The 27,202-nt window shown below is 42.3% G+C and overlaps 1 protein-coding gene across 3 annotated transcripts in view; it reads right to left on the reverse strand.

Moving 5' to 3' along the window:
* The window catches only part of TRPC7 (transient receptor potential cation channel subfamily C member 7), a 152,914-nt gene that overhangs the window by 26,358 nt on the left and 99,354 nt on the right, over nucleotides 1-27,202 (reverse strand). For all 3 annotated transcript variants that reach the window (XM_008057579.1, XM_008057577.1, XM_008057575.1), the window contains 2 exons: nucleotides 13,232-13,465; nucleotides 9,113-9,377 (listed from right to left, as the gene is read on the reverse strand). In XM_008057579.1, coding sequence (XP_008055770.1) covers nucleotides 9,113-9,377; nucleotides 13,232-13,465 — 499 coding nt within the window. The remainder of the gene's footprint in view (nucleotides 1-9,112; nucleotides 9,378-13,231; nucleotides 13,466-27,202) is intronic.

Genomic DNA, 27,202 nt, shown 5'->3' on the forward strand with positions numbered 1-27,202 from the left:
AAAAAAAAAAAAAAAAAAAAAAAAGGGAAAACAATCTCTACTTCATGGGATGTTGTGAGGATTGAAAGAGTTAACGGAATGCTTGTGAAGAGCATAAAATACTACCTGGCACGTAGCAATTGTTCAATAAATGTTTCTTATTACTAGTATTAGTTTTTTTTGTTTAAATTTCCTTAACTGTAATAAGCTCCAACAGCTGGCTGAAACCTCTTGCACCCTACAATTAATTCTCAGAGTAGCCCTTTAAAAATAAAAATCAGATCCTCCCTCTCCCTTTAGTGACTTTCCCCGTGACTGACAAAGCCCATCACCTAGCCCAGTCCCTCAAGGTCCAGGTAGTCTGGCTACTCCCACCTCCCTGGAGCCTAATGTTTGGCTTTTTCCTCACTCACTGCACTCTGCCCACCCTGCTGACCCAGTTCTTCCCAGAATGCCCTGCCACTCTCACTCCATCTCACCCCCTCCTTGTTCTCTCATTCGTTAGGCTTTAGACTCAGTGGCCATGAGCCCAACAGGCCTTCTCTGATTGCCCTGTCAAGCCCTCCCCACCTGACTCTTTTGTACAGTATTTTATTTCTTCTCCAGTTCCCAGTACATAATCTATAATAATCTTGTCATATGTCTATCTTTTTCCTCTTTTCCCTCTGAAATGTGGGCTCCAGGACAACAGGGCTTGCTAACCTCCTTATTGCTCTGTCCTCAGTACCTAGAACAGTGCCTGACTTGAAGTGGGGACTCTGAACATTTTTGTCAACAGATGATTGAATGCTGAGAAACTGAGGCAAGAGGTGATGTGGGCACTTGGTCCTACCCAGCATGCCTCAGATCTGTGTAAGAACTGTTTCTGCTGATAGTACCTTTGGAGTTAACCCTGGATGATCCAGTTTCTCATCACCTTGAGAAATGATAGTTTGAATCTTATTGCAACCCTTGAACAGAATTTTAGCAAATAAAAAGGTGAGAACTTCCCTGTCAGAGGGCTACAGTCAGCCTGAGAATGAGATGGAGGACTGGAGTTGTGCCATGAAGACAGCATCCAAAGGAGTACATTACTTGTGTATTGGCAGGCTGTTTTTTTTTTTTATTTGGAGTTTCACTCCATCACCCAGACTGGAGTGCAGTGGCAGACTCCCAGCCACTGCAGCCTCGACCTAGTGGAGCTCCGGCGATCCTTCCGCCTCAGCCTTCCAAGTAGCTGGAACTACAGGCACGCGCTACTATGCTGGCCAATTGGCAGGCTTTTTTCCTTAAAACTTCTTGGCTTCCAGCCTGTTCCAGAGGTCCAAAGGCCCCAAGCTTTCAAAATCCATGTCATGAGTAAACATGAGGAGAATGTATAAACAAACTTTATATGATAGAACAAGCTTAATTATTCTTCTAAAGTAGTCTATCTATCTATCTAATCTAGTCTATCTATCATCATTAATCTATTTTTTAAAGATAAGGTCTCACTGTGTCACCCAGGCTGAAGCCTCTACCTCCTGGGCTCAGGTGATTCTTCCCACCTCAACCTCCTGAGTAGCTGGGACTGCAGGTGTGTACCACCACGCGGCGGGTTGGGGGGGGGGTTTGGGGAGAGATGAGGTCTCGTCATGTTGCCCAGTCTGGTCTCGAACTCCTGGGCTCAAGCAAGTCTCTCACTTTGGAAGAGCTATATTTTTATCACTTGCTAGAGAGTTATTCAAAGAAAGTAACTTATGTTAGACCCAAGCTATCTTTTTTGACACATACAGGCCATTTCCAGCTCGCCAGCCTCTCTGAGCCTTGGCACTGCCCACTGCTACTTCTTCATCAAGTCTCAGAACTTCTCTATGCTAGTTTCTCCACTTGATAATGGGCACAGTAAGCTCTCTCATTTCCCAAACACCCTTATGCCTAACTTGAATTTATAGGTTGAAAGGTGGTGATTATAACTTCCAAAATATGATAAAGTATGATGATAAAACTCAGCCTGTGAAGCTTCTGGATCAGAGATGCCCATATTTCAACATGGACTCTGGGTCCTGGGAAAATCTATCCCCTGCAGCTCCCAGGAGGCTGACTCCCTTACTGGTTCCTCACCTGCAGACACACTTGGCACACACTGCACAGGAAAACGATAGTAGGTCAGGTTCTAGGGTGTCTCAGGGTAATCCTTCCCCGATTTCTCTGATAGGCCATTGGTTTTGCTGAATTATATGACATCACCCAGCCTCGGGCGCATTGCACCCTCTCTCACACGGCTCCTTCAGAGCCTTCTGGTGCAGGTGCATCTAGCTCAGGGCCCTTAGGAGCTTCCTTTCTTTCAAGTTCCTGCCTTTCGGAACAGCTTCTCAATTTGAAAACATGCCCTCATTCCTGGGATTGATTCACATTTGTCTTCCCAACCAAGCTGCAAGTTTCACAATGGGAAGGCTGTGTCTGCTCTTACTCACAGTGGAGTCCCCAGCACCCAGCTCAGGCCACGCATGACCTCCACGCTCACCCCTTCCAACTGTTTTTGTCACAGCTGCCGCAGGCTCTTTCTGAAGGGAGGTCTGATCCTGTCTTCCTCCTTTCACAAAGGCCTTAGTGCAGACTCTAACACTCTATCGGGAATTATAATAAAGTGCTTTGCAGTCTAGCTTCTATTGGATTCTCTGATTTAATTTTCCACCATCTCCCAGAACTCTTTCTTACTTGCAGTTCTCCAAAAGATGCTCTGCACAGGCCAGAATGCCATTCCCGTCATTCTGTTTAGGTTATCTCCTTCAGGAAGACTTCCCTGACCCTGCCAGGCAGAACTCAGTACTTCTTCCTCCCTGTGCTGCCCAAGTACCTTTTGATTATGATCTTATGGGATACTAGCTTTTTCCCCCCACTTGAATCCTCACTTGTCCATAGGTTCTCAGTGTCAGGAAGGTTGTCTGTCTTATTAATAATCCCCATGACCTAGGCCTGAACACAGAACCTGGCCTAGAGTAGCTGCTTCATGAATGTCAAATTAGGGAGCCCACTTTGGAACAGAAACTGCTTTATCCAGGGGAGAATCATAAGCTGCATATTTAGGGCTAAGGTTTTCAGTGATTAACAAAATCTGAATTTAGAGTTCTCTTCTTTAGAATCTAGTACTACAGGAAAGCAACTCCACTTTTAAAGGGACTTAGCTTCCACCTCAAAGCATAGGTCCCAGGGTAGGTGTGGGGGTTCTGTTCTTGGAAATTTTAGGTCAAAAGGTAGAAGATGGTCTTGGAATCATGCAGATCTGGGTTTGGATTCTCCTATTGGCTCTGTGATCTTGGCAGTCCAGTACTCTCTGAGCCTCAGTTTCCTGTAGTAGTATCCGTGTTATTCCATTGTGTGGATTACATGAGAGAGCAGATGCATGTAGTTGTCACAATGAGTTGGTTACTAAATGGGTATCTATTATTATTATTATTTCTACCATTTGAACTTGAAGTCCTGATTTCAGCTCTAAGACAAGAGTATGAGGAACTCAACCTCCAGGTTCAGACAGTCCTTGGCAGGCAGGATGGTGCAGCAGTCCTAGGTGGGGAGGGCGGTGTGTGGGCAGAATCTTCAGATTCTCTCCTTCAGCCCAGGTGCCCATAGCTGGAAAGGGAAGCTGGCTTTTCTACGGCAAGGACACGTGGGGTAGGGCTGGATCACTGCCTCCCGCTCCTAGTGGGCACAGGATCTCTTCCTTACAGAGTGTGGAAATTTCCCATAACTGTCATGGAAAATAGAAGCTTCTAATTTTGCCTAGCATTGAAGTTCCTTCCATTAAAATGACTCCTGGGGAGACAAAACCACCTTAAGCGAGGTATTATTTTGATTAGAAAATCTCAACCCAGCTACGCTATGAAGCTCTTTCCACAGCAGCCTTTATAAAAGATGGGCTGGGATCATCTTTTGAGGAACAGAAGCCACATTTAATCTCCAACTAGTATCAAGTGGGGAAAGCCAAGCTCACCCAGAGGGGGGACCAGGGCCCATGATGGGTTGTGTTAGAGAGCCCTTTACATCCTTGCTCTGAGTTATCTCACTGCCCTGGCTCCTTCCATTCTCTGTGTACCTATCCTGTCATGGTCATCAGCAGAGTATGAGAAAGGTACCCCTTTTCTATGTATTCTCATCCAGCTGTATTTCATCTATGAGCCAAGGACCTTTTCTTTCTGTTTTTCCAACACTGTAACCAGAGTGCTGGGACCTCAAGGTTTCCACATAATCTCTGAGCAGAAAGTCTTTGCTTTACAGAATATATACATTTCAGTCAAGTTGGCTATAAAATGCACCTCCAAAAAGCAAATCCTGTCTACCAATTTCCACGATAAAATAAAAAACATGCTCCCAGTAACAGAATTCCTCACAAGCTGAACTGAGAATTTTTCTCAAAGAGTTTCTTAAAGGAAGTGAGTTCTCAGGTGATTTTTCTCTCCACTTCCTCACTCATGTCATGGGATACTTCGATTTTGTACTCTGAGAGCATAAACCTTGTCTGAGCACCTTCCCTTCCTCACCCGTGGTCATCTGTGGTTTCTAATGGAAGAGACTTGGAGATAATGAGCTGCCAGCAGGTGTACTATCTGTCATGCCCAGACAGGCACCAGCTCCCCAACCAGTGACCCATGCACACACATCTCTGCTGCTTCCCAAAGGCCAGGCCCTGATGCAGAAGTGGCTGTGAAAAACAACCCAGACCTCAGAGAGAATCCTTCATTCTGAAGTAGAAAGAGGCTGAAAAACTGGAAACTGCTCATAGGATCTGACTCCAGGGCTTGCTTCTGCTGGATTTGGCTACCTAATCAGTGGCTTCAGCTTAAAAACAAAAAACACTGCCTGCACAGGACCTGGAATACGACCAATAAGATAACTCCTTTAGGTGAACAAGCTACTTGTCTCTGAAGTGCATGGAGCTGAGAGTGGCTTCCAAGTCTTCTGTCTGTGCAGTGAGGAGGTTGGACCGGATCAGCATTTCTTACCCTGAGGTCCTCGACTTACAGGTTTTAGAATCCCCCAATGAATTGTTATTGCTGATTTATGAACTATTGTAATTAAACTCTAAGAGGTGGGGCCTAGAAAGCCCCACATTTCACCCCTTCCCCAGGTAATTCTGATGTGGTCTGGGAACCACTGGTCTCTGTTAAGTCTGTTTGTACTGTGTGTTTATTCACACCTTGGGCTGAACTACTTCAATCTATTTTCTTCTAACCCTTTCCCTGAGGTATGCCAGATGGAGAAAATGAGAGGTTGGGGGTGAGGAGAAGGAATATGGTTCTGGAACTAGAACATACTAGGAAGTGGCTGGGGGCGGGGGGTGGGGGCATTGGCTGCAGACTGGGCTGTGATTGGTAAAGAAACCTTTCTTCTCCTTTTCTTTCCTTTTGTCCCAGGTCTGCCTGCCCCTTTCCTTTGGGACAGTGCTATAACTTGGTGGAACGCAGGTGGGACCAACTTTTGTGAGTTTTCCTGGGATCATATCCTTAGGGTGAGCAGTGCTCTATGAGAAAGCTCCCTCTAGGCTCTTAACAACTGACCTTCAATGTGGACTCCTGAACAGTTTTTAGGAACCCCAGCTGTCCTTATGCATGGCAGGAATGAAGTTATGGGGTGGTGTGTGTCAAAAGTGGGGCTGGGGGGATACGTGCGGGGTGCTCCAACCCCAAATACCCATCTGTAGGATTGGGTCTTCCAAGGCTATAGAGACTGATGAGAGGACCTGTCTTATCCTACAAGCTCAGCATTCCACAGAGGAGGTCACTCTCCTGTGGGTGGGTAAAAGAAAAGTTCTGAGTTGGGCAGGACGGCATGGAGATGGGGTGCTCTGGAGCAAACATTTGCCAGAGTGGGTCTTTCAACTTCCTCATCAGCAAGGCCAGCATTCAGAATAGCTTTGAATCCCCCTAAGGCATGTGTCTCATTTGTCCTCACATGGCTTTTTTATGATCAAAGATCTCTTGGGGGTGACATGCTCCAGAGAGCAGTCAAAAGGTAAAAGATAACGTTTACAAAAATCCATTCTTTTCTCTCTCCACTTCACTGCTCTATTGGTGGTTTTCTTGTTCAGTCAAGTCCTATTCATAGCTACACATCCCATTTCAGGAATGGCTGAGGCGATAACCTCTCTTTCTTCACTGTGCTTGCCACCTCCCTACCTTTTCTCCTCTCCACCCATATTAGGAGGTTTGGGGTCCTCTTCGGCAGGAACTCTTATGTCTATAAAGTATTTGTTTAGTTTCCAGCACACAGGACAAACCAATTGCTTTGCCGCTTTCTCCTGCTTTTGCCTTTTCCCATGACTTCCTAGGCCATAAGACCCCAGCCCAGACCCCCTGCTTTACTCTTTCAGTGGGTTAGCTGTGCCACATATAGTTGAAATTGTGGCCAGGTTAGCCCTACTTTCAGTCATGACCTTTTTCATTTTCCTATGTGTCACAGCACTGACCTTCTGAGGAACGGTGGACCAGTCATATAGGTTCTCTGTAAGGGCAGGGAAGAGGGACTGCACAGAGCACCTAGGGACTGAAGTAGGGATGGGACTGAAGTCCACATTGTCAGATGCCCACATGCCTATTGTTTACCTGTCTGGTTAGTTTCTCCTTTTTATTCCCTCATTCTTGTCCACGAAACATTTAGTGAGCACAGACTCTGAGCAAAGAATCATGCTAGACTGGAAACACAGGAGAAATACAAGGGCCTAACCATAGAGGGTAAGAACCCTTGGTTATTAGCTGATGTCCTCTCCTTGTTCAATAACACTTGCATCCCATGCTGAGTGGATACATTTAGTTTTGCCTCTAGCAGATCTAGATCGAATTTCCTTTTGGGTGATTCAAGTTTATTCGATTCCTTCAATAATCACTAAGCATTGGAGTGATAAGAAATAGCCCACCTGATTCAATAACGTGCTTGGCCTGAGCTGGTGCATGGTTTGTAAGCTAGGTCACTGCTTAGGAAGGGTCCTCTAGAGCCAAATCAGTACTCAGGTGTGTCTTGTTGCAATTTACCCTCCCCTAACCCCACTATCACCATCACCACTATCATCATTACTATTTATTGAAGGCTCATGACATACCAAGCACTGTATTTGATGCTGTTTCTTCTTATTGGATCCGTACAACAATCCTGTGACATTGGCCCTCTTCACATTCTTATTTCAGAGCTGGGCAAATTGAGGTCCAGAGGATTTAAGCACTTGCCCAAGGCCACAAAGTCAGTAAGAGACAGAGCTCAGATTGAAACCTAGTCTGTGTGAACCAAGGTTGCTGAGATCTAAGAGAGCCTATGGGCTGAGAGGCAGAGCCAGACATACTCAGGTGCATTTCTCAGTGCTCAGCTTGGCACCTGTTCTCAGTGACACACAATCTACTTCTTTGCCTTAGAGAGTAAGAGTTTTGGCAGCCTCAGGAGCCCACCTATAGTTCCAGTGGGGTGTGGCAGCACAGTCCAGGCTTCTGATCGGAGTGGTCCTGGGTTCACTGCACTTGGTTCTTAGAGACATGGATCTTCCCTTGATGGGCAATGTCTCCAGAAGGGTAAGGTGAGGCCCTGCCTTGAGCTGGGAACTGCTAAGGGAGTCTGCACAGTCGAGGCTCAGGGCTGTTTCTACTAGCAGGGAAACTGAAATTCCAGGCTACTCAGGGCTTCCTGGGGACACATGTCAGGAAGTGCTTAGCTCTGTTGGTCCGGGCTGCTGTACTTGTGACTGGAAACCTGACAAACCTTCTTTCAAGGTTCTGGGCAGGAGCTTGATGAAAGCAAGGAGAAGTTCTGGAAATGAGTGAGTCTGGAGAAAGATTTGGACTGAAAACACTTCTGGGTTTCAGGTACTTTGCACAAACTACCTCATTTATCCATTTAACTATTTATGAGTAAGGTGGGAAATCTTATTTTCATTTTACAGGCAAGGACACAGAGGCTTAGAAGAATCAAGTGACTTGGCATAAGGTCACCAGCCTGTATATGCCTGTGTCAGGGAATACACTCAGTTCTGTCAGATTCTTCCTCTAGATCGTGCCCAATGCTACTGATAGCCAACCCTACAAAAGACACTTGGCTTCTCCCATAGAGAGGAGGAGTTTTGGGTCTTTGTGGACACAGGCTCAATGAACTCCACTCCACCTTCATGGTGGGGTCGATGGCACAGGCCATTGTTTCCCTCCGCCATCTTGGCTGGCAGGAGCCCACACTGCAGCTACTTCCGGGCCCTGCTAACCCAGCCTTGCCTCACACTCAGGCTGCATGCTTCTTGCTTCTCTTGCTGTGCCTCCCTCCTGCCGCAAAGGCACACAGTGCTGCAGGACTCTCTCGGTGCCCACGAACATTCACTGGCCAGGCATGGAGAGAGTTGCCGACCTGCACTCACTTGCAGACCTGCCTCCCTTGTGGTGTGGATATGGTTTCCCCTGGACATGCAGGTGTGCTAATATCCTGTGGTGTGACTAATGAGAGACAGGAGATGGGCTGATGAATTCTGTTTCTCAGTCTGACAGACTATTTGGGGGCATGGGGGTTCAATAGCATCTCCCTGGAGAAGTCTGCCAGGCCCTAATTGTGTATTCTGATGGCCAGTGGTTAGGGCAATCATCCCCATACCTTACCTCACGTGCTTCCCATGTAGCAACAGCCTGCACTTGCTTGCCCTCCTTCCACACCTCACTCTCCTTTTCCTTCAGTCTTGTTTCCCTGGGATTGCAACTTCCTTGTTCCAGTAAAAGTATTGGCATACAAGTTTTGCCCAGAATTCTGTTTTCTAGGCAACATGGGCTAGGATAACAATAGTAATAATATTTTTTACCCACTTATTGAGAGTTCACTGTATGAGTTATATCATCTCATTGAATCCTCACATGATCCCAATGAAGCAGGTACCTTTATTACCCTTATTTTTAAAGACAAGAAAATAAAGGCCCAGAGAAGTCAAGGAACATGCTCACGGCCACACAGGATGAAAGTGGAAAGTGAAGATTTAACCCAGCTCTTCTGTTTTTCAGCTCCAGAACCTGAACTCTAAGCCATCCTTGAATAAAATTGTCTTTAGTCTTGAGAAATACCAAGGAGATCTGAGTCTCTGCAAGAAACCACCTCCAGGAGCCTCCCAAGGATTTCCAGCAAGCCCAGAAAGACCCTCAAGGGAGAGCTCCAAGATACTCACGTTGTAAATGCTGGGTTGTACTTGGCACCCCGGTAGTAAGAGTACAGGTTGAACATCCCAATCATGAAGGCCACAAATACCATGATGAAAATGACCATGAACTTGAAGATATCTTTTACAGTTCTCCCTAGGGAGATCTGCAGGGGTCCAAAACTCTCGTTGGCGGGCAGGATGTACGCAATGCGAGAGAAGCTCAGCACGACAGCTATTGCATACAGCCCTTCCGATATGATCTGAGGGTCTGAAGGCCACCACTTGTCCCTGGCTAAAAGAAAACAATCTGGGTTACTCACTGGGGGACAGAATTTTCTCTGGAAGAGAAACGAGTTAAACACCTTTACAAGTCTCCAACTGGATTATTTACCATTCCTGCCCTTGTCCTTAAATTAATCCCAGTACACAGATGGTGACAGCCTCCTCCCTCTTGGAATGTGCTGGACCGTCTTCCTTGAACATTCGTCCCTCATTTTGAGGTTTGATTCATTCTCAATCCTCCTTCAAGACTCTGCTCAGGCATCATCTCTTTCAGGAAGCCTTCCATGACCCCCCACAGGCTGGGCAGGTTTTCACTTCATCTCTGTGCTCCCATAGTACCCAGTGCTCCCCCCGCATCACACTCACCATGCTGCCTGTGAGTCTGTCCCCCTCACCAATGTAAGAGCTTTCCCTTTCACTGAGGTGGCAGCACAAGAAAGAGGTGGGCAAGAGCACGGATTTGGAGTCAGACAGACCAGAAATTCAATGTGGCCTTTTCACTCACTGGCCATGTGACTCTAAGAAAGTCAACTAACTTTTTTGAGCCTCATTTTCCTCATTTCTAAATTGGAGATAACACTCACCTGACAAGACTGTAGTGTAGATAAAGAGAAATCATATATATAAAATACTCAGGACAAGGTTTGGCATACAGCAGGCATTTATAAGTGTTTGTCAAATGACTGAATGACCTCTTAGCCACAGGTTTAGATTATCCACAAGTCAGAACAAATGAGCTCATGTGGGGACCAGGAAGCTGAAATGTTCTGTCTCAGAAAATACTCTTGGGTTTTGTTCCCAGGGTAGTATGTGCTGGGAAATTTGCTTCTCGATTGAGCTAAGGTCCCCAGAATGGTGACCAGTCAGGCAGGTTGGCCACACAGTCCTGTCACACATGGGCAAGAGTCTTAGGCCCAATCCTGAGTAGGGAGACTCTACTTGTGACCACAAGGGCCCTAGCTACCTTATGGGTATTCCTGCAGCAGAGCAAAGCTGTGGAGTGTTCCTTTTGCAGTTCTCATACTTCAAGGGGCAGCATCTATCACAGATCAGCTGTCTACTATGTGTCAGGACATACAGTGATTCTCAAGTGAGGGCAGCACCTCCTTCATGGGAGAAGTGTGGGGGCGTCTGAGGTTGTCACAGTTGGAATATCACTGGGATGTTAATGTTCTGCAGTGACTCAGACAGACCTGCACCATGAAAACTGCTCTGCTGAAAATAGCCAATAGTGTCCCTGTTAAGAAATGTTAAGTGAAACTTTAATTGAGAAACACTGAGAAAGCTAAATTAGCCCATACACTTACATTAGCTGTAATTTTCACAACAGCCCTGTAGAGTAGATATCATTATTGCCGTTTTTAAGGATTGGATTTGGGGTATGGAGTCCTTCTCAGAGCCCAGTAAATGCAGAGAGCAAGGATATTATGAAGCAATTCTTTGCACTCCAAGGGACAAGGAAGAGGAAGAATTTTATTCTTTATTTTCAAAGCTAGATTCTGTCAAATAGTCATAAAAATAGAGAGCAATAAGAAATTTGTAGTAAGGGAAGCCAGGTCCTGAAGTTTCACAAATTTGGTGATTCTAAATTTCATTTAGAAATATAATAATATTATAGATTCTATGTTCTCATCAAGATCATACCTCAAAAGTCCATGAAAGACAAGCAGAATAGATTATGTGTTTTCCAATATATCTGTCACCTTCTATGACAGATTTGGCTAACAAAATAGGACATGATTTCTTCTGCTAAACACCTTTAAAAGAGATTTCTTTTTCTGCAGCCTCTAATTTACCATCTTAAATCTTGGCCCTAATAGTGACAGCCACTTCTATAATCTATTAAGATAGATTTAACTGTTGTCAGATCCTCGTGACTAGGTCAGGACTTTCATTGAAAAATATACTTAGACTAGCTTGTAAAGAGTCATAATGGGCGTAAACAGAATTGTGATGATTCAGATAAAGATTTTTTTTTTTTCTTGGAGCTGTTTTCATGAGGAAAATTGCCCTAACACCATCTGAAAAATTGTTATCTGCCCAACTGGTGCTGTAGAGGTTGGGAGGAGCTACTGACCAGCTGGCCACAAGAGGGCTCTCTTCCCCTATAACTAGAGGACAAGTCTACACAGAAATCCAAAAGACTTCCAGGGGCACAGGATGAACCACAAAAACAAGGGCAATAATGTACTATGCTTTCGGCTGGGTGAGAACTTAACACAAACCATCAAGGAATAGAAGTCACAAGTGGATAATACCACAGCCTGAATCATGGCATTAAGAAAAGTACCTAGTGCAGTATCAGCATTCTCTCATCTTTCATTGATGAACCCTGAACAGCACAGAGGGGACCATAACCAAGCCCATTTTGCTTTTAAAAAATTGTGAGTTTGCAAAATAAAAACAAACAGCAATAACAACAACAACAACAACAAACTGGCAGAGAGTGGATGATTTGCAATACAGTAAGACTCTCCATTTCTCAACGGGAGTTTCCTTATCACATTGACGCTAACATAATCTGCACAGAATATGGGAAGCAACGCAACTTTTGCATTACATGACCATCCCTGTGCAGATCATTGCTGCATATCTAACCATGGTCAGGTAACCTGACCACAAAGATTCTGTGGTCATGGAGCCATCTGGCTTCATTTAACAGGGACATATGACACTCAAACCCTTCAAGATGTAGCAAACGCTATTAACAAATGTCTGTTAAGTGTCCAGCTACTTTTTACTGGTAATAACAACAAATATCCACTGTTTCTTTGCATTCTCATCTTTCTCTTTCAGTACAGAAAGTATAGTGTTTGAGTAGGACAATGACCCAGATGGTAGTAGTGATAACTGTTGTCATTTAGTGAGCACTTAATATTTTCAGAGCATAATGAAGAACTCTTCACATGCACAATTTTATTTAATCCTTTGACATAGGTATTATTATTCCTGCTTTACACATGAGAAAATAGAGGCTCAGAAAGGTTAACTACACAAGGCCTCATGGCAAGCTACAGAACTAGGATTTGAATCCAGATCTCTTTTACTCCAAAGCTTGGGGAGGTAATCACTATGTTTTTCTGCACGATTTTCAATTCCTGTCAGGCCAGGATCCCTTGCTATACAAGGCAATTCTGTATTTCTGGAAACATTATGAGCCCTGCCATGGAAACCTATTTCTTCGTGTATAAAATACTGACAAACCTTTTCCCCCAAACAAAACCAAAAAGGAACAAAACCCTTAGTACGGGGGTATTGCAAGGATTAGAATTTATGTGTGCAAAATATCTACAGAGTTTTTGGCACACAGTAAGTCCTCAATAAATAGATGCTATAACTATTATTATTCCTAAAGTCTCAATCTACTATCTCAAACTGTAAGGCCTTGTAGCTTGAAAGAATTAAGGCATCTTTTAAGAACCTATCCTACGAAAAACAATTGGGAAAGCAGGATTTACCTTTGTACAAAACATAGGAGTCCAATATAGCAGGAAAATTCTTTGGTAAATACATATCCCTTTAGTGTTCCTGAATCCACATCAAAAACAAGACCTGTCTTCAAAAAACAAACAAAAAAAATCTACAGAAATGTCCCCGAAGTCTTTCCAAAACAAATTCATCGTTCCTAACACAAAAAGATTCTTTTCTCAAAGTCCCTAATTCTACATGCTATTCTGCTGGTTGAACTGCAGGACCCAGGACGTTTTTGAGATGGGAGGGGTGGCACTGGCTGCGGAAATGACAAAATCGGCCGCTTTACAAACCAAAAGCTGTGGAACCAGCCACAGTGAAGGGCCTGCCCGTGTCCCGGAAACGGAAGCGGCAGCACGCAGGGTGGAACAGGGTGGAGTATCTCTGACTCACCATAGGTGAAGTACGCCACTTCCGGCGGAAGTGAGACGTTTTGTAGTGTGTCGTCCTGTACGTGCTGGTCCACATACAGCTGCGCCTCGCTGGCCTTCAGGAAGGCCATGAAACGCGCGGTGAAGGAGGCCACGAAGATGGACAGCATCCCAAAATCCAGCAGGTTCCACAGGTGCAGCACATACTCCCTTGGTCCCTCCTCCCAGATTTCCTTGCATTCAGACCAGATCATTCCTGTGAGAGAGGGAGAAGACCAGGCTCATTTTTTAGCTTTCTTGACCATATGAGGCCACGGAGGGAACTGCATATAAATGTGAATGTCAGCTCCTTGGGACTGGGAATGTTGCTAGCCAGAGGCAGGCAGAAACGTGTCTTCAAAGGCAGATTTAGGTTCAGGAGATCCTAAGACTGCAAGAGACTCCTCACTTGTCCCGGTGTTTACAAAAACACCACCTCCAGAAGTGAGGAGAGAGTTCTCGTTCATTGGTAGATTCTTGGAGGCAATATAGGAGAAATAGGATAACATTTATACACTTTAAGGACTTGGGGGGAATCTTAGGAATCAATTAGTCCTAAATTAAATATAGGAAAACTGAAGTTCAGGAAGGGGAAAGGGCTTTTTGAAGTTTCACATATGACCTAGAACCCAGTTTTCCTGGCCCCTAGATTAGAATGCTTTCTTCTATATTTCTGTGCATCAATGAGCATTAGATTTGGGTTATTAGATTTCTTACTCTTCCAAAATGTATCGGATTTTAAAGACATATATCCTCATTGTTACATATTAAGCAATGTAGAAGTGTAGAAACTCCATCACCCCCTTCTAAATGACTAGTTCCCTCACCTTCTTCTAAGCCAGCCCTGTGAGATAGCCTGGGCTAATAGTCTGATGAGTATCCTTTTAGAACTGCACAGTCCATTGCAATAGTCACCAGTCACATGGGGATATTGAGTACTTGAAATACCACCAGTCCAAAATTGAGATGTGCTGTAAGTGTAAAGTGCACACCAGATTTTAAAAACTTACTATGAAAAAAATATATAGCATATTAATAATTTTTTTACATAAATTAAATGTTGCTATGATAATATTTTGGATATGTTAGGCTAAATAAAATACATTGTTAATTAATTTCACCTCTTTGCTCTTATAGTGTGGCTACTAGAAAATTTTAAAATTTACCTATGTGGCTCATGGTTGTAGCTTGCACTGTATTTCTATTGTATAATGCTATTTTATACCTTTATGTTCACTAATTACTAAAATTAAATTCATTTAAATTATAGGAATATCTTGTTATATTGCATTTCACTTTTTTTATGTTTCATGTGTACTCTATTTTTTTTTTTTTTTTTACAAATTGAAGGTTTGTGGCAACCCTGCATTGAGCAAGTCTGTTGGTACCATTTTTCCAGCTGTATGTGCTCTCTTTGTGTCTCTGTGTCGTATTATGTTTCAGACCTTTTCATTATTATATCTGCTATGGTGATCTGGGATCAGTGATCTTTCATGTTGACTTTTGTAATTGTTTTGGGGCATTGTGAATTGCATCCATATAAGATGATGAACTTAATCAATAAATGTTGTATGTGTTCTGACTGCTCCACCAAACTAGCCATTCCCCCATCTCTCTCCTCTCCTTGGGCCTCCCTATTCCCAATATTTCAACAACATTGGAATATTGAATGGCCTCTAAGCATTCAAGTGAAAGAAAGAGTTGCACATTTTTTACTTTAAATCAAAAGCTAGAGACGATTAAGCTTAGCATATTTCAAAAGCTGAGATATGCTGAAAGCTAGACCCCTTGTGCCAAATAGCTAAGTTGTGAGTGCAAATAACAGTTCTTGAAGGAAATTAAGACTACTACACCAGTGAACTCACAGATGATAGGAAAGAAAAACTGTAGTCTGCTGATATTAAGGAAGTTTTAGTGGTCTGGATAGAATCAAACCAGCCACAACATTCCCTTAAGCCAAAGCCTAATCCAGAGGAAGATTCTAATTCAATTCTATGAAGGCTGAGAGAGGTAAAAAAAACTGCAGGTGAAAAGTTGAAAGCTAGCAGAGGTTGGTTCATGAGGTTTAGGGAAATAAGCTACTGCCATAACATAAAAGTATAAAGTGAAGCAGCAAGTGCTGGTGGAGAAGCTACAATAATTTATCCAGAAGATCTAGCTAAGATAATTGATGAAGACTCTATTGGTGAATCAATAACAGATTTTCAGTGTAGGTGAAACACCCTTCTGCTGGAGGAAGACGCCATCTAGGACTTTCATAGCTACCGAGTAAAAGTTAATTCCTGGCTTCAAAGTTTCTAAGGACAGGTAGACTCTTTTGGTAGAGGCTAATGCAATTGGTGTGACTTTAAGTTGAAGCCAGTACTCACTCACCATTCCCAAAAAACTAGGCCCCTTAAGAGTGATGCTAAATTTCCTCTCTTTGTGCTCTAGAAATGAAACAACAAAGCTTGGATGACAGCACATCTGTTTACAGCATTGTTTACTGAATATTTTAAGCTCACTGTTAAGACTTAACTGCTCAGAAAAAGAAAAAGATTCCTTTCAAAATATTACTGCTTATTGACAATGCACCAGGTCAATCAGGAGCTCTGCTGGAGATGTATCAGGAGATTAATATTTTCAGGCCTGCCAACACAACATCCATTCTGCAGCCCATGGATCAAGGAATAATTTTGACTTTCAAGTCTTATTATTTAAGAAATATATTTTGTAAGGTTATAGCTGCCATAAATAATGATTCCTCTGATGGATCTGGGCAAAGTACTTTGAAACCTACTGGAAAGGATGTACTATTCTAGATGCTATTAAGAACATTCATGATTAATAGAAGGAGGCCAAAATATCAACACTAAAGGGAAGAAGTTGATTCCAGGCCTCATGGATGACTTTGAGAGATTCAAGACTTTAGTGGAGGAAGTTACTGCAGATGTTCTGGAAATAACAAGAGAACTAGAATGAGAAGAGGAGCCTGAAGATGTGATGGAACTGCTGCAATTTCATGATAAAACCTTGAATGAATGTGGAATTACAGATGAACAAAGAAAGTGGCTTCTTGAGATGGAATTTACTCCTGGCAAAGATGCTGTGAACATTGTTGAAATGACAACAAAAGATTTAGAATATTCCATAAACTTAAATGACAAAGTAGCAGCAGGACTTGAGAAGGTTGACTTCAATTTTGAAAGAAGTTCTATTGTGGGTAAAATACTATCAAACAGCACTGCATTCCACAAAGAGTTCCTTCATAAAAGAAAGAGTTAATTGATGCAGCAAATTTCACTGTCTTATTTTAAGAAATTGTCACAGCCACTCCAGTCTTCAGCAGTCACCACCCTGATCAGTCAATGACCAACACTGAAACAAGACTTTCCATGAACAAAAAGATTATAACTTGAAGGGGCAGATGATTGTTAGCATTTTTTAGCAATAAAGTATTTTTTTAACTAAAAAAATGAAATTAAGGTATATACATTGCTTTTTTAAGATACAATGCTGTTGCACACTTAATAGACTACACTATAGTATAAACATAATTTTTATTTGTACCAAGAAACCAAAAAATTTGTGTGATTCACTTTATTGTGATATTCTTTTTTTTTTTTTGAGTTGGAGTCTCACTCTATCGCCCAGGCTGGAGTGCAATGGCACACTCACGGCCACCCCAGCTTTGACCTGCTGGGCTCTGGTGATCCTTCCGCCTCAGCCTTCCAAGTAGCCAGAACTATAGGTGCCTGCTACCATGCCCAGCTAATTTTTGATTTGTGCAGAGATTGGGACATGCCAAGTTACCTGGACTGGTCTCGAACCTGCGGGGTCAGGCAATCCTCTTGTCTCGGCCTCCCAAAGTGCTGGGATTACAGGCTGAGCCACTGAGCCTTGCTGAAAGTCATTTTATTACAGGCATCTGGAACTGGACCTGCAATATCTCTGAGATATGCCTTTGCCTTTATTAAAACTTAATCATTCACATGTAATTTGAACACCTACTATGTGCTAGGCACTGTTTTGCCAGACAAGGTCTGACAATTAAATTCATGAACTTGCAGCCATGCACTTACATTGGCAGCACTGTACAAACACCTTGGTAAGTTATCATAACCCTGGTATGTCAGTGTTCACAGCTGTGCTTATGTCAACATGTGGTTCAAATCAGTTAACAATGTATTGTTTTTGTGTGTCATCATGAGAATGTTGGAGCTTGAATTAGAGCAATGAACAAACATTAAATTTGTTGTTAAACTTGGCAAGAATGGGAGTGAAATCAGGGACATGTTAGTCCAATTTTATGGGGATAATGCCATGGAGAAAATGGCAGTGCACAAATGGATTAAACATTTTTCTGAGGGGAGAGAAAGCATCACTGATGAGAGGTCAGAATGACCAGTAGTGAGCAGAACTGCTGAAAACATTGAATAAATTCATTAAATTTTGTGTCAAAATTGTTGGCTGACTGTGTGAAGTGTAGCAGACCAAGTAAACATCGATAGAGAAATAGGAAAATCTTAACTGAAAAATCTTGGCATGAGAAAAGTATGTGCAAAAATGGTCCCAAAGGAGCTCTCACATAATGACAATGCATCAGCTCACACAGCGCTGTCTGTGAGGGAATTTTTAGCCAGGGATAGCATGCATGCGCGCGCTCTCTCTCTCTCTCTCTCTCTCTTACACACACACACACACACACACACACACACACACACACACACACACTCTTCCACATCTCAAATTTCCTTAAATCTTCATAACAGCTCTATGAAATACATTCTATTATTATCCCATTTTTATAGCTAATGAAACAGAGGCACAGACAGTTGTAATGTGCCCATCTAGGAAGCAGGTGGTCTGGAATTTGAACCTAGAGGTCTGCTCCTAGAGTTCATGCTCTTGACCACTGTGTTCCTCTGGATCTCCAGGAAATAAACTGGGTCAGTTAATGTATAGAAAAGACTCTTGAACATTTTGTAAATTAAAAGGTCTTATGCTTACTCAGACCTGGGAAAAGACTTGATGTGAACCATGCTACACTTAATCTGAATATTTAGAGGAATTAATGTGGTAAAAGAATCACTAGCTGGTTGGTGAGTGAGCAGTTCCAGCTCACTGACTCCACACTCCCCTCAGGTTAACCCCGGTAGCCTGTCTTGGCTCTCCCCTTTGCCCTGTGTATCAGACATGATAGCCTGCCTTCTCGGTTGCTTCCTGCCTCTCCCATTGCTCTCCTCAGCTTTCCTTCCACTACCCACTCCTCAAAGTCTGCAGCTTTCCAAGTTTTTGGCCATTCTCATTTCCCCTCTGACCTTGAGCAAGCACATGCAGCCCTGAAGCTTTGTTCTTCATCTCGTAAATGTCTTACAAGTGAATCTTTCTACTTTTCCATAAGAGCTTCAAAGCTCATTTCTAAGATGCAGAGAAACTGTTGTTAGTGGATGTTCTGCCAGTGACATAAATATCACAGTTCCCAGGCTGACCCTCCCATCCCTCCCACCCTCACTATGTCCCACCACTAACTAGTAACTGGGCATGGTGACTGATGCTTGTAATCCCAGCACTTTGGGAGGCTGAGGTAAGAGGATTGCTTGAGCCCAGGAGTTCAAGACCAACCTAGACAATATAGCAAGACCTCATCGCTTCAAAACATTTAAAAAAAATTAGCTGGGCATGGTGGCTTGTGCCTGTCACTGAGTCACAGCTATTCAGGAGGCTGAGGTGGAACAATCTCTCTGTGTCCAGGAGGTTGAGACTGTAGTGAACCGAGATGATGTGGCTGAACTCCAGCCTGGGCAACTAAGTGAGACCCACCTACTTAAAAAAAAAAAACAACAAAACAACCAACCAACCAAACAACAACAACAACAAAGAATTTTTTCTTTCTAGTGCAAATGATCCACCAAATAAAAGGAAATGAAATGTTTTTCTAAGGAGAAAAGTAATTTGAGAGCAGTTGTTTAAAGAAGAGTCATGGCTTTGGTGAGGATCTACCTGCATCTGTGTCAAACTGGAGACTCCACAACAGTAAATATTCAAAAACATTGCAGGTCTGTTTACAACATCCCTTTCCCTTTTTGAAAAGTCACATTTCAAGCATACCCTATCAAAATCTGTGTGATAATTCAGTGAAGTAATAATTTTTTTGACACTGAAATGTACTTTCATCTGTGCCTGTTCAGTAGGTATTTTAAAAATGTTATCAGAAAAATCATTACCGAATGGAAAAAATAATGTTTGTAGCTTTCCTCTACCCCCAATTTAAAGTTTCCAATGTCTTTGTGTAGCTGCTTTTAGCTGTGTACTAGGAGAATCATACACTAATGTAGGGTGAATGACTTTAATTCAGGAAGCCCTGGGTTCAAGTTGTAGCTTGGCTACTTACTAGCAGTGTGACTTTGGCAAGTCCCTTGATTTGCTGTGGACCTCAGAGTATGTATTTGTAAAATAAATGAATTGGGCTTGGGGTAACTTCAAGCTCTAAAAGCTCTATGACTCTGAAATGCAAATTATTTACAGAAAACTGACTTTTCTAACCCATATAGTAGTGTCTTGGGCATTGTAAATTACTCCCTTTATGGTCAAATGTCTGCATCAGTCTTCCTAGATTTAAATATTAGTTCACCCAGACTAATTTAAATTATTCCAAGGCCATAAGTAAAAGTAACATGGGCCCAAGGGCTTGAGCAGCAGGAATGCTTAATGAAAAAAGAAATGTGTGAAATTAAATCCTTTAGTGAGTGAAATTAGACCCCTTGCTTCCACAGGGTGGTTCAGCATTTTATATCCAAGCTGAACCCCATGGTCTTTTGCCTCTAACATGTCAGTCAGAGGAGTGTTTAGAGCCCAGGGTCTCATGGGGTAAGGAGGCTGAGTTCTTTAGCCTCTTTTAGGCAAAATTCTCTTCCCTCAGGGATGCCTGGAGCCCAGAGAACAAGGTCACCAATAATTAAGGAGGGTCCCTGGCAGAGGAGCCGGCTGGGAAGCACCGGGAAGCCTCAGGGGAAATGAGTAACTTCATGTAGGCACATCTTGGGCAATGCCCGACAGGCTGTGGAGATGGAGCTTGACAGCTAAAAGGCAATTCCCTGCCATCCCTGCCTCAGATAGTGTTCAGAACAGCTCCCCCTTAAAAGTCCTGTGAGACTTGAACATGCCTTTCCTTAAATGGTTATGGCCCTAGACCTTCCTTTACACTGTCCCTGGGCCCTGCATCTGCCTCTCTGTTCTTCCAGGCCAACTCCCCACCATTGGTCCAGGACATGAGGGTTCTGTGAACTCACAGGAGGGAGAACCCTCTTTCTTTTTTTTTTAAACATACTTTTTGTTATAAAATTGTGGGGTACAGTTAAGGGTTAGGTATACAAATGTGCATTGTTCAGGCACCCTTGTTGATAAGGGGTGTCTCCCCATCCCCAGACCGATATTGACTACTGTTAATCCCACCTCCCTTCCTCTCCCTACTCCCCCCATAGTTTCCACCACTGTCAATCCTTTTCTTATAGTATTATGATGGATGTTCAAGGTCCACTATATGAGTGAGAACATGTGATACTCAGATCTTTGTTTCTGTGAGAGATCACTCAGTATTATAGAGTCTAGTTCCATCCAGGTTGCTGCAAAATTCATGATTTTGTTCTTTTTCATGGCTGCATAGTATTCCATCATGTATATATACCACATTTTAAAATCAAGTCCTCTTTTGATGGACAGCATGGTTGGTTCCAGGTTCTTGGTATTGTGAACAATACTGCGATAAACATTTGTGTGCAGGTATCTTTTTCATAGAGTGATTTGAGTTCTTCAGGGTATATTCCCAGTAGGGGGATTGCAGGGTCATGGGAGGTCAATATTTAGAACTTTTAGGAATTGCCACACTCCTTTTCACAGAGGTTGCACTAGTTTACACTCCCACCAGCAGTGTAGTAGTGTTCCCTTTTCACCACATCCTCTCCAGCATCTGTTATTTTTTGAGTTATTGATAATTGCCATTCTGACTGGAGTTAGGTGGTATCTCAGTGTAGTTTTAATTTGCATCTCCTTGATGATTAGTGAGGTTGGGGAGAACCCTCTTTCTATGAACTCACAAGTCTTAACATTCAAACACTCCCTCAATGCCAGGTTCTTTGCAGCAAAACTGGGCTCCAGACATGTTCTGGTTTCATTTGTTTTCCAAGCAGGAAGATATCAGTAGGTCCAAAAATTTCTTAACAAAATTCTTTCTCTTCTCTAATTATAGTAACCCATAATTATTGAATACCTTCTAGGTGCCAGGACCTGTGTAAACACTTTCTAAACACTAATCTTCATAATGGTCTAATACATAGCTACTAAAATTATTCCCACTTAATAGATGCAATTCATGTACTAAAGTACAAGTAGGTTGCCCAAAGCTCCACAGGCAGTCCTGGAACCTTACTGTCCACTGTGTTGTCTCCTGCCATGCTCACCTCAAGGCACAAGCTCACTCTCACTGGTAAGGTGCTCATTCACCCACTTAACAGATGTTATTGAGCTCTACCTCTATGACAGGCACTATTCAGAGAGGCAAAGCCACCAAAGAGAAGTGACATATTCCCAAGTTCATCTCCTATCTGGCATTTAAAATGTATTTTGCAACTAACTATACTGGATATTTATATCTCATTCTATCAGTTGTATTTTTAATACAGAGGTATTAGTTTTAAAAAATACTGCCAGATTTTCTGGGAGACTTAGGCAGAGAAAGTCTTCCATGAAATGAAGACTTCTTAGTTGTAGAAATCACATGAATTGGGGAGAGGCTTCCTGACTTTTAAGTTTGACAGCTTTCTGGGAATGAATCATGTTATTACACAGTCCTCCAATGAGCATCTCTAGAGACACAATCCTTTTTTTTAGATTGGAAAATATATTTTATTTTAAAGGTAAATGAAATAGAGATATAGATAGAGAGAGATGGGGGTGGGGGGGGAGAGAGAGAGAGAGAAAGAGAGAGATTTTCACCTCTCCAAGGTAGGAAAGGTAGGAAAGGGGACCAGAGCTTAGGAACATGGCCTGGTCATATAGAGCCACAATCTTTAACGGCAAAACTTATTATAAGCTCTTTCAACCACACTAGTGTCACTGCTATAATGCAGGCAATGAAGATAGGTTCCTATGGTATGTATTGATGTTGGAATTCTCCAGACTGGAAGGAGTGATGATCTCTAGTTCATTTAGTCTTCTCCAAAGCAGCTTGTCTCCTGGCTCTACAGGGCACACATGTCTACTAGCAAATGCATCCCTCCTTCCTCAGTCATGCTTCTCACTTGGCTTCCTGAATATTGTATTCTCCTGGATTTTTTTCCATCTCTTTTACTACAACTTCTTGGTCTTTTTGTGACTTCTCTCTTTTCTGCCCATGCCTTAAATATCTTGGATTGACAATCTAGAACTTTCTCAAAATTCTGCTAATTACTGGACAAGGCATCTAGAGTGAATGAAGAATATATTTCTAATTGGTTTTGACCCTCCTATAGAGCTGTACATCAGAAGAGAAACAGCCTATGTGCCTCAAAGGATGAGGGGTTGGGAAGTAAGTTAGAGAAGTGTCACACCAAGTGGTCATTGAAATAGATCAAGAAAACTTGATGGCCACATGCAGAGAGGGCTACAGTTAAACAGAAGACAAAAAGAGTCAACTACAAATTTCTGTGATTGCAGAAATATTAATGTTAGTTGAGTCAGGCAGGAAACCGTAGAGCATATAGAGGTATAACTATTCTGAAGAAAAGCAAAGGAGGAATAAGAGGCTGGGAATGGGGGGTAGGGAGACTTGAAATTTTAAGTAGGTTGGTTTTAAAAGGGCTCATTTTGAAAAGGAGACTTAAGAGTAAAGACCTGAGGAGGTGAAGGAGTAAGCCATGTAGCTCCATGTGGGAAGCTAGGGGATAGGCAGAGGGGAGAGCCTAAGCGAAGGTTCTGAAGCAGAAACAATGTGAGGCAAGGAGGGTGGTGGGATGTAACAGTGTGAGTAAGGTGGAGATTGGTGGGAGAGAAGATCGTAGCGATGGGATGGAGAGGTAAGGGCATCATAGGCCATCATAATGTACCTGCTATTATTTGGAGGGAGATGGGAAGCTACCAAAGAGTTTTGAGGCAGAATGACAAGACTTGATGTCATTTTAGATGGATCATTCTAGCTCCTATGTTGAGAACAGACTGAGACAGGGAGGAGGGAAGGGCAGAAACAAGGAAACCTGGGAAAGACTATTCAACTCTTTGTGACTAAACTCTCCATTCCCAAAAGCAGCAGGTTGGACTTGTTAGGGTCCCAAAGTCTGCTCAGTTGCTTCTGTTAAAGAGGGAGTAATTGTGTGTTTTTGTACTTAGGCTACCCAAAGTACTGAATTTATAAGTGTGATAAAGGAGAAAAGAAGTGTGCTGCTGTGTTTCTAGTTGAAACAAGGCCTTCCTGGCAGCACTTGGGAGCAGAATTCCAAGACCCCATCAGTGGGGCCTGATGCTACTTCAAGCCTCTGCATGTCTGAGCAGAGAGTGGATCATCACATGCCAGATTTCAGGGATGCCAGCACAAAGAATCATCTCCTATGCAAACACAATGCTCAGATCTTTCTCCCAAGGGTTATTATTGTGTTTGTAATAATTAAAGAGCTCCAGAAGGTATGTAGGACAAGATAATGTTAGTCTTATTTATAGCTGCTTCCCTAGTACCTGGCATGGTGCCTGATATATAATATGGTGCTTAATAACTAGAAAATAGTTATTGAGGGAAAAAAAGTTGAGAAAATAGAAAATACTAGAGAGTAACTTCATATACCCCCACTATTACATCTACCAGTCCACCTGCATTGTGCCTTCAACTCCACCTTTCTTCCTGTTAGAATAGATGAAATGTTCATACTCCTAGTAAAGCCAAGTTCTCTACTTGCACACTGGATCCCATTCCCTGTTACCTACTCAAGAACTTTGCTTCCAAAGGTAATAGTCCATCTCAGGCCTCATGGTATTTGACCTCAGTAGCATTCAACATAAGCAATTATTCCTTGATTTTTGATACATACACTTTGATTGGATTCTGGGTCATAACTCTCTTGCTTCTTCTCTTACCTCAATCTTCTTTTCCAGATACTTCTCATATTTCCATAATTTAAACGTTGTTGTCCTCAAGGGTTTGGTCCTTAGTTCATCTGCTCAAATTCACAGCCAAAGTGATCTCATATAATTTACTTTAAAGACATTGATATACCCAGATTTGTGTTTCTAGCTTCAACCTCTCTTCTGAAATTTAGGCATATATATCCAGTTCCCACCTGGCATTTCCACTTGAGTGTCTAAATACGTATCACAAACTAAAATCTTGATTTCCATCTCTACTCCCTCTCCAAACTGCTCTCTCCTCTGGTCTTTCCTATCGTAGTAAATGACTTTTTATTGTGTCACTGCTTGAATTAAAACACTTGGAGTTGTTCTTGACTGCCCTCTTTCTCTCACATTCCATATACGATCCAATAGTAAACATTCTTGATTTTACCTTCCATTTATAATAATTTCCTGTCTGAATTATTTCAATGGCCTCCTAACTGTTCTCCTTGCTTCTGCTGTTATCCCACAGTCATCTGTTCTCTACACAGCAGTCAGTGACCCTTTAAAAACTGAAGTCCTATGATGTTACTTCTAGCTCGAAACTCTCCACAGTCTATCACTTCTGACCTCATCTTAACTTCTCCCCTCCTTATTCATCTACTCCAGTCACACTAGTCTCTGCGGTTCCTTGAACATGTCCAGCTTGCTTCTGAATCCAGGCTTTAACACATACTGTTCCTTCTGCCTGGAATGCTTTTCACCTTATCAGAGTAGAGGGATAAGAGGGCATGTTCTTACCTGCTCACCTACTCTAATAAGGTGAAATTTGAACAGAGACTTGAAAGAAGAGGGGAAGAAAGTCACATGGATATTATCTAACTTATCTCACAATAAAATTTGGTTACAGACTAGATAATTGAAGATATTAAGAAATTATTTTTCTCTTAGGTTTTATGATGTTTTTCTGGTTATCTTTTAGAAAGAGTGTTCTGATTTCTGTTACCAGCCATGATGAAGTAACAATCAAGAAACAAACACGCTGGGCTTGGTGGCTCAGTCTGTAATCCCATGACTTGGGAGGCTTAGGTGAGTGGATTGCCTGAGCCCGCGGGTTCGAGACCCTCCTGGCCAACTTGACGAGACCTCATCTCTACAATAAATCAAAAAATTAACCGGGTGTGGTAGTGCTCGCCTGTAGTTCCAGCTACTTGGAAGGCTGAGGTGGAAGGACCGCCGGAGCCCAGCAGGTCGAGTCTGTGGTGGCCGGGAGCAGCCACTGCACTCCAGTCTGGGCAACACAGAGACTCCAACTCAAAAAAAAAAAAGAAAGAAACAAAGAAATATGTTCAAGCATTGGAAACAGGTAGCACAAGACAATGATCTCTGTGTAAAGGGAAACAAGTGAGGTTAGACATATGACCACCATGGCTTTCTTTCTGGAGGCACATTCCAGTCTGCAGTGCATGGAGAGAAGTGCTGAAAGCATAACAGGCAGCCTCACTGAGTTGAAGAGATGGAGATTGGAGTTTAGGAAGACTGAGGTGATCATATGTTATGTGACAGAACTCCAGAGAGAAGGGAACTATGCAAAAACAAGCATGCAAACAAACAAAAACTCCACAACTCAATAAACAAAAGACTTCAGAAATTTAAATAGGGGTTCTTTTGAATGTTTACTGAATACTAAGTCATGAATAGAGTGTAACTCCACAAACAACTGCCAGAGAACTGTAAGCTGAACTCTGAATTTCCAGAGCTCACCCGGAGTAGGGAGATATTTGTGCTCTGTCCATCCAGAGTTGACAGTCCTTGTTGATTACTCAGGGTATTCAGTGGAGACTCCAGAAGTGTGTCTCCATAGTACAAAGATAAACACTTTTTATGGTAAAGCTTCTCCAATCCACTCTAGCAAAGCTTGAAAAGAATCAAACTGATCTGCAAATGACATGACAGCCCATAGGAATAAAGCAAAAAACTCTTTAAGGAAAGACAACCTCCAGACACTTAACAACAACATGTAAAGTGCCCGCCATTCAATAAAAAAATTAATACATTTCCCAAGATACAGGCAAATGCCACCCATAACCAGGAGAAAGATTAATCAATAGAAATGAACCCAGAAATGACAGAGATGATGAAATTAGCAGTCAACACTTCAAAGCAGTTACTGTAAATAAGCATAATATGTTCAAGGATTTAAAGGAAAATGCAAACATAATGAGAAAGGAAATGGAAGCCATAAAAAAGAAACAAATAAAATTTCAAGGATTGAAAAATACAATATCTGAAATAAAAAATTCACTGATTAGGATTAAAATTATAGAAAAAATGATCAGTGAATGTGAAGCAAAGAAAGAAAAAAATTGAACAAAGGAAAAAGATGTTACCTTTTAATGATACAAAACTTTACAGATGAAATTTTGTGATACTTGGGGTTTGTTTCAAAATAATTCAGGGTTGGGAGGAAGGCAAGTGGGGAAGTACAGGTGAAACAAAGATTGATGAAGAATTTCAAATTGTTGAAAATGAGAGATAGATCCATGGAATTCATTATGCTCTTCTCTTGATTTTTGCATTTTCTTACAATTATTTGTAATACAAAGTTTGAAAAAACATCAGCAAGTAAGAAAGAGTAGTTAGAATCAGTCTCCTGTATAAAGCAACAGGAAAGAGGCCATTGAGAAATCTGTCCTTCCCTCTACAACACTTCTGATCTATCAGTCTTGAAAACTCAGTTCTAGGGAGATAGCCCACAAACTGGGAAAAAGTATTTGCCAACTCTATGTCTGACAAAGGCCCAACATCAAGGATCTACAAGGAACTCAAACATGCTGAAAAGAAAAAAACAACCCCATTACAAAGTGGGCAAAAGATATGAACAGACACTTCTCAAAAGAAG

This window comes from Carlito syrichta, unplaced genomic scaffold (assembly GCF_000164805.1).
Source record: "Carlito syrichta isolate Samal-C Ts95f unplaced genomic scaffold, Tarsius_syrichta-2.0.1 Scaffold303061, whole genome shotgun sequence".
Lineage (NCBI taxonomy): Eukaryota > Metazoa > Chordata > Mammalia > Primates > Tarsiidae > Carlito > Carlito syrichta.